Here is an 8,078-nt window from a genome sequence, read left to right as displayed (position 1 = left end):
GGCTCATCCTGGCTTTTTCATTATTCCTGTTACCCTTGGGTACAAACCTCTCCTCAGCCTCCTTGCACATTGTTGTTACATATTCCATCATCTGTGTGTGTGTGTGTGTGTGTGTGTGTGTGTGTGTGTGTGTGTGTGTGTGTGTGTGTGTGTGTGTGTGTGTGTGTGTGTGTGTGTGTGTGTGTGTGTGTGTGTGTGTCTGTCTGTCTGTCTGTCTGTGTCTGTGTGTGTGTTACACTCCAAGTATTGTAACAACTATTTCCTTTTTAGAGCATAACAATTTTGGTCAGAGAGGTTAGGGTAATGATAATGATCCTCCGGAATGCCTAATTTTAATTAAGTATATTCATAATATAACAAAAGCCAGTTATAATATACGAATTATCGTATATAAGTTAAGAATACATGTTTCTTCTGTAGTATCCAACATATACATAAGGCTTTCAAAACAGAGGATTAGGAGGATATCCTAGATATAACATATATATAAATGGAGATTACTTTATACATTAAAGTCTTGTTTCCCAATTGGAAGCAGTCAGAATAAAACAGAATATGTCCAGGCCGGCTAATAAATCTTGGCCAGTTACCAGAGACGAGCAGGAGTGTTCTCGTTGGCTGCTACTTCTTCACTGCTCGTCCCTCAACCTTGAGCATACAGGTAAAGTGGGTCACGTGACGTGACTCACCAACACTCAGAGTAGTTGAACATAAAGGGGGGGGGGGGGAAAGGGGGGGTATAACCATCGAACATCACGGCTAACTACACACCGGCACACCGGGCGGCAGGCAGGTTACTATAGCTCCAATTAAACTTATCATGGCCATGTTACATAAATTATAATTGTTAATAAGAATTAATCTTAATAATACAAGGACGTTCATTTCCAATTTAGCTATTAAAGGAAATGACCGCAATGTAATATTAAAGGAAGGTTAACCATAGGGGCATGACACCCCGGCCCACAAGCAAATATCTCGGCGTTTAAGATGCTGATGGAGTAGAAGAAACCAACCAGCTGGTATAGGGATGGAGGTACATCATTCCAAGGTTAGTCATCCACTTGCTAGAACTGGTCCAGAAACTGCTTGACTGCAAAGAATTTCCGTAGTTAAGCCATATTAGGAGCGAGAGAGAGCATCGGCTAACACGTTGCTCGAACCCTTTATGTGAAAAATGGAGATCCGGTAAGGTTGGATCCTTAAAGCCCAGCGTAATATTCTAACATTTTTTGATTTCATAGAATTTATGAATGTCAGAGGATTATGGTCTGAGTAAATATTTATCACATGAGGAGTATAACCGAGGTATACGTCAAAGTGTTCTAAGGACAACACTAAAGCCAGGGCTTCTTTTTCTATAGTTGAATAAGATCTTTGATATTCTTTTAATTTATAGGAAAAATAACATATTGGATGTAGAATATTACCGTTTTGGAAGGATTGCAATAAGACAGCACCTATAGCTGCATCACTGGCATCAACATGGAGGGTGAAAGGAATTTGGAAATTGGGTGCACGCAATACTGGGGCAGAGGAAAGGAAACGTTTTAAACGTTTAAAAGCTTGTTCACAATTCTCGTCCCAATTAAATTTATATTTAGGACTGGTCAATCTAGTCAGGGGGGAGGCAACTTGAGCAAAGTTTGGGCAAAAACGCCTGTAATAAGTAGCCATCCCCAAAAATCGTTGGAGGGCTTTCCTGTCTTGAGGAGACGGGAAATTTAAAATAGCTTGGACCTTTAATTGGTCGGGGGCTACTAGTCCCTTCCCTATTTTAAAACCGAGATATTTAATCTGGGCTTTACCAAAGTCACATTTTTGTAAATTTACAGTGAAATTGTATTTCTGCAATGCTTTCAGTAGTTGCTCTAATCTTTCTAAATGAGACTGCCAGTCATCACTAAAAACCACCAGGTCGTCTAAGTATGCCTCTACACCTTCTAAGGGTTGGACTAAAATGTTCATAATTCTCTGGAAAGAGGAGGCGGCGTTACACAAGCCGAAAGGCATAACCTTATACGTAAATAGTCCGTTCTTAACTACGAACCCGGAAATCTCTTGGGCCCTAGGAGTTAACGGCACCTGGTAATACCCTCTCAGCAAGTCTAATCTGGTCACAAAGTTGGCACCGGCTACAGCATCTATTAAATCATCAATCCTTGGTAATGGAAACCCATCTGGTTTGGTGACTGAATTTACTTTACGGTAATCCGTGCAAAGGCGTACGGTACCATCGGGTTTTGGGACCAATAAACAGGGAGAGGCCCAAGGTGTCCAACTGGGTTCTATCAAATTATATTCCAGTAATGTATTTATTTCTTGTTGAATTAATTCTTGCTTAGCAGCAGAGACCCGGTAAGGGGATTGCTTTATTGGGCTATCTTCTAACAATTCAATATCGTGGAAACCTAATGTACAAGGAGTAGGAATATCTTTGAAGATGGAGTTATATTTAGTGATTAACTCTTTGATTTGAGATTTTTGGGAGGTAGGAAGAACTTCCAGGAAATGGTCTAGTTCTTTTAAAACTTCAGAATTATGTAGTCTAAATTCTCTTACTTCCCTTACAGTGTCATTCCTTATTTCAGTGGATGTAGGTTGAATAGAGGTAATAATAGTAGGGAGAAGGCTAGACTCGTACTTCTTTAAGTTATCTATGTGATACCTCTTAATTTTCTTACGACGTCCTGGTTCACGGACCAGATAATTCACCTCATTTTCTTTGTCTACTATTTCATATGGCCCCAAATATCTAGGTTTTAAAGAATGTCCTGGAATTAAGTTTTTAACTAACACTAATTCATTCGGAAAGAATGAACGAGATTTAGCCTTTTGGTCATAAGATTTCTTCATTTTGGCTTGAGCTTCTGACAGATTCACGGCAGCTAAGCTTTTTAATTTGGAGAGAGGTTCTTTCCAAAGTAGAGGACTGGGATGAAGAGGTCCTCTCTTCCCTATCCAAGAATCTCGTAATATGGCTAGGGGTCCTCGCACCTGATGTCCAAAAATCAAGTCAAATGGAGAGTATTTAGTACTTTCTTGTTCAGCTTCACGGAGGGCGAAGAGAAGAAAGGGTAAACCTTCGTCCCATTCACGAGAATATTGCTCACAGTAAGCACGTAAAGTAGATTTAAGGGTTTGGTGGAATCTTTCTAGCACTCCTTGTGACTGTGGATGATATGCTGTAGAGAGGATCTGTCTTACTCCTAATCGAGACATAGCCTCTTTAAAAACCTTAGACGTAAAATTAGAACCTTGGTCAGATTGAATTTCACGTGGTATGCCTACTTGAGCAAAGAAGCGTATTAAAGCTCTTACTATATTTCTGGAATTAATTTTGGACATTGGGATAGCATCAGGATACCGAGTTGCCATATCTATGATGGTGAAGATATACTGGTTACCCCTTTTTGTGCGGGGCAACGGTCCTACACAATCAATAACTAATCTTTCAAAAGGTTCTTCAGGACATTTTATTGGAAGTAAAGGGGCAGACGCGGGATTGTGCGCCGTTTTGCCTATTATTTGACAAACGTGGCATTTCCGTAGTTTGTCAGCAATATAAGTCCTCATCTGAGGCCAAAAAAAATATTTCCTTATCTTTTTCTCTGTCTTACGAGATCCTAAATGACCTCCCAGTGGATTATCATGTGCTAGTTCAAATACCATATTACGTAAGGACGATGGCACCACTAACAAGTTTCCTTTTGAACTCAAATCATTAACATTATTTCTCTTCCAAAGAAAACCGTCTTCATCTAAAAGGTAACCTTCCTCTTTATCCTTATTGGTTAAACTTTTATCGTCCTTTAGAGCTATAAGAAATTCTTTATTACATTTTCTAGCTAGGTCCGCAGGGACTGGTAAAACTTTGTCACCTGTGGGTCTCGACTGAATTGCTTCGCTAAACAGGAAGTTCAAACCTAATTCATCGGACATTTCTAAAGGCTGTTGAATATCCAAATTGTTAGAGTTCTTAGCCATGGCTCTGGTGACCACATTAAGGGGAAATAAATCTAGCCCTGCCTCAGAGGCTTCTAAGGCATAATTTACATCACAAGGATTATCTAAAACCAGAGGCTCTCTGGGTATCTCCAATTGATCAATTTCGTTCCCGATTAATAGATCCACGCCGGCAATGGGAAAAGGTTTATCTGAAAGTCCCACATTGATCCAGCCTACATATCCAGGCAGTTCTACATAAATCCTTATAATAGGGACCTTTATTATTGTGCCTCCGTAAGCCTCTAATAATACGTCTAGCCGGGGTTCTCTACTAGTAGGTAACTTTACCAGGTTTGATCTTAATAAAGAGAGATAGCTGCCAGTATCTCGAAAGGTCGTGATATTTACTAACCTCTCTTTACAGAGTCCGAACTTCCCCTGGGAAAAGTAGGGTTCCATAGCTACTCGGACCTTTTCTTCTGAAGCACTGTCGTGGTAAAGTCATCTATTAGACGGTCTGCTAGAGGAGGCCTGAAAAGGTAGAGATTCATCATCCCGAGTTTCATACTTCCGAGAGGAATTTATTACCTGGGTAGGATATCTCCCTCTTGGTTGGGTTTTATCTTCCCGCTGTTTATGCCAACACTGGGACTGTCTATGACCTAACTTTTTACAAAAAAGGCACAGTGGTAATTGATCTTTAGGATACTGTCTGGAGAAAGAGCCGTTTGTCACCTGTTTTTTGTCTGAATACACCTTCAAAGGTTCGCCAGCTGGAGCTTTCCTAGCCGTCAATCTTGAACTAAAACCTTGGGAGGTAGATTTCTTTTCCGGGGCCTTAGACATTTCTGTGGTTATAGCATGGGAAATTTCAAAGTGATCTGCGTGGGCAGCAGTATCTAACAAGTTAGTAGTGGGAAATGTCAAAAGATAAGTATGCACCCTCTCTGGAAAATATTTAAAAAGATCTTCATGCAACATCAGCTGGGAAAGTGACTCGACTGAGGCGGCTCCCGCGGCCCTACGCCAACGCTCGAAAGCAGAGAGCTTTTCCCTGGCAAAGTCCACCCAAGACTGCTGAGGATATTTCTTCAGAGTTCTAAACATTTTCAAATAACTGACAGGTAATAAATCATAAGCTTTCAGAAGACAATCTTTTACCTGAGTATAATCAGAATATTGTTCAAAAGGTAAGTTGGCAGTTATGGTTTGGGCTTTTCCTATTAAAGATGAATGTATTAAAGCAGCCCAATATTTAGGAGGCCATTGCATCACCTTCGCCTGATTTTCGAATGCTTCAAAAAATGAATCTAAATTATCCTCCGTAAATTTAGGCATCAAAGAGGCTGCTTTACCAAGGTCAAATGAAGGGATTGTATACATATTACTGGATTCTCTTTTCTTCCTCAGTACTTCCCGTTCATAAAGCAAAGATTCACGTTCAAAATTCTCCCTTTTTAACTTTCTCTGGGCTTCTACAAAGGAGGTTTGAAGCAATAAAATACGTTCTAGACGTTCAAAATTCTCCTTAGATTGAATAGTAGTCAAAAGGGCTAAAGAGATTTGAGGTGGAACGTGTTCATCATCCAAAAGGACTTCTTGTTCTGTTTCAAAACTATCTGTAAATGGTTTACCTGGATCCGTTTCTTTAGTGTGATTGAGTTCTGTTCCCCATATAGTCCTTGGAGATGGAATTGGAGTCGTTGTAGCAGCGTAGCGTTTCCGAGTATCGGGAAGGTCATGTCCGTCGTCTCCAGTAGGGGTTGTTAGCGTCGTAGTTTTGGCCTCGGGTGTCTGTAGAAAAGAATTCAAAAAGGAAGGAATATCTGCTTCTCCATTCTCGATCTCTGGATCCTGCTCATCTGGAAAAAGGACATTCTGTATCATACATCTGACTGTCTGGGCAGTGAAATGCCTGTCGTATTTTATGCCCAAGCTTCGTGCTAATTGCCAACAAGATTGAAGCTTCAAATTTTGTAATTTCTCCTTTGTTATATCTTCAAACCTCTCTGCCATTTCTACATTCATTTTAAAGGAAATTCAGTGTTATGCTCCCGGACACAGGCCCCCACTTGTTACACTCCAAGTATTGTAACAACTATTTCCTTTTTAGAGCATAACAATTTTGGTCAGAGAGGTTATGGTAATAATAATGATCCTCCGGAATGCCTAATTTTAATTAAGTATATTCATAATATAACAAAAGCCAGTTATAATATACGAATTATCGTATATAAGTTAACTATACATGTTTCTTCTGTAGTATCCAACATATACATAAGGCTTTCAAAACAGAGGATTAGGAGGATATCCTAGATATAACATATATATAAATGGAGATTACTTTATACATTAAAGTCTTGTTTCCCAATTGGAAGCAGTCAGAATAAAACAGAATATGTCCAGGCCGGCTAATAAATCTTGGCCAGTTACCAGAGACGAGCAGGAGTGTTCTCGTTGGCTGCTACTTCTTCACTGCTCGTCCCTCAACCTTGAGCATACAGGTAAAGTGGGTCACGTGACGTGACTCACCAACACTCAGAGTAGTTGAACATAAAGGGGGGGGGGAAGGGGGGGTATAACCATCGAACATCACGGCTAACTACACACCGGCACACCGGGCGGCAGGCAGGTTACTATAGCTCCAATTAAACTTATCATGGCCATGTTACATAAATTATAATTGTTAATAAGAATTAATCTTAATAATACAAGGACGTTCATTTCCAATTTAGCTATTAAAGGAAATGACCGCAATGTAATATTAAAGGAAGGTTAACCATAGGGGCATGACAGTGTGTGTGTGTGTGCGTGTGTGTGTGTGTGTACTCACCTATTTGTACTCACCTATTTGTGGTTGCAGGGGTCGAGTCTTAGCTCCTGGCCCCCGCCTCTTCACCGGTTGCTACTGGGCTCTCTCTCTCCCCGCTCCATGAGCTTTATCAAACCTCGTCTTAAAACTGTGTATGGTTCCTGCCTCCACTACGTCATTTTCTAGGCTATTCCACTGCCTTACAACTCTATGACTGAAGAAATACTTCCTACTATCTCTCTGACTCATTTGTGTCTTCAACTTCCAATTGTGGCCTCTTGTTTCTGTGTCCCCTCCCTGGAACATCCTGTCTTTGTCCACCTTGTCTATTCCACGCAGTATTTTATATGTCGTTATCATGTCTCCCCTGACCCTCCTGTCCTCCAGTGTCGTCAGGCCGATTTCCCTTAAACTTTCTTCATAGGACATTCCCCTTAGCTCTGGAACTAACCTTGTCGCAAACCTTTGTACTTTCTCTAGTTTCTTGACGTGCTTTATCAAGTGCGGGTTCCAAACAGGTGCTGCATACTCCAGTATGGGCCTGACATACACGGTGTACAGTGTCTTGACTGATTCCTTACTAAGGTATCGGAATGCTGTTCTCAGGTTTGCCAGGCGCCCATATGCTGCAGCAGTTATCTGATTGATGTGTGCTTCCGGAGACATGCTCGGTGTTATACTCACCCCAAGATCTTTCTCCTTGAGTGAGGTTTGCAGTCTTTGGCCACCTAGCCTATACTCTGTCTGTGGTCTTCTGTGCCCTTCCCCTATCTTCATGACTTTGCATTTGGCAGGATTAAATTCGAGAAGCCATTTGCTGGACCAGGTGTCCAGTCTGTCCAGGTCTCTTTGAAGTCCTGCCTGGTCCTCATCAGATTTAATTCTCCTCATTAACTTCACATCATCTGCAAACAGGGACACTTCTGAGTCTAACCCTTCCATCATGTCGTTCACATATACCAAAAATAGCACTGGTCCTAGGACCGACCCCTGTGGGACCCCGCTCGTCACAGGTGCCCACTGTGATACATCATTACGTACCATGACTCGTTGTTGCCTCCCTGTCAGGTATTCTCTGATCCATTGCAGTGCCCTTCCTGTTATATGCGCCTGATGCTCTAGCTTCTGCACTAATCTCTTGTGAGGAACTGTGTCAAAGGCCTTCTTGCAGTCCAAGAAGATGCAATCAACCCACCCCTCTCTCTCGTGTCTTCTGTTATTTTATCATAAAACTCCAGAAGGTTTGTGACACAAGATTTGCCTTCCGTGAATCCGTGCTGGTTGGCATTTATACTCTTGTTCCGTTCCAGGTGCTCCA

General features: G+C 41.3%; 1 protein-coding gene across 1 annotated transcript; it reads right to left on the bottom strand.

Moving 5' to 3' along the window:
• Window positions 1-318: 318 nt before the first annotated feature.
• LOC128693481 (uncharacterized) lies at window positions 319-5,976 on the bottom strand. The gene is made up of 2 exons (XM_070083147.1): window positions 4,361-5,976; window positions 319-1,093 (listed from the first exon to the last, which is right to left on the bottom strand). The coding sequence occupies exon 1, from the start codon at window positions 5,974-5,976 to the stop codon at window positions 4,450-4,452; it is 1,527 nt and encodes a 508-aa protein (XP_069939248.1). The 3' UTR covers window positions 319-1,093; window positions 4,361-4,449.
• Window positions 5,977-8,078: the final 2,102 nt, after the last annotated feature.

The sequence above is a fragment of the Cherax quadricarinatus genome, chromosome 1 (genome assembly GCF_038502225.1).
Source record: "Cherax quadricarinatus isolate ZL_2023a chromosome 1, ASM3850222v1, whole genome shotgun sequence".
Taxonomy (NCBI): domain Eukaryota; kingdom Metazoa; phylum Arthropoda; class Malacostraca; order Decapoda; family Parastacidae; genus Cherax; species Cherax quadricarinatus.
Note: the sequence above shows the minus strand (reverse complement) of the source record. Positions and strands in the feature narration are given on the sequence as shown.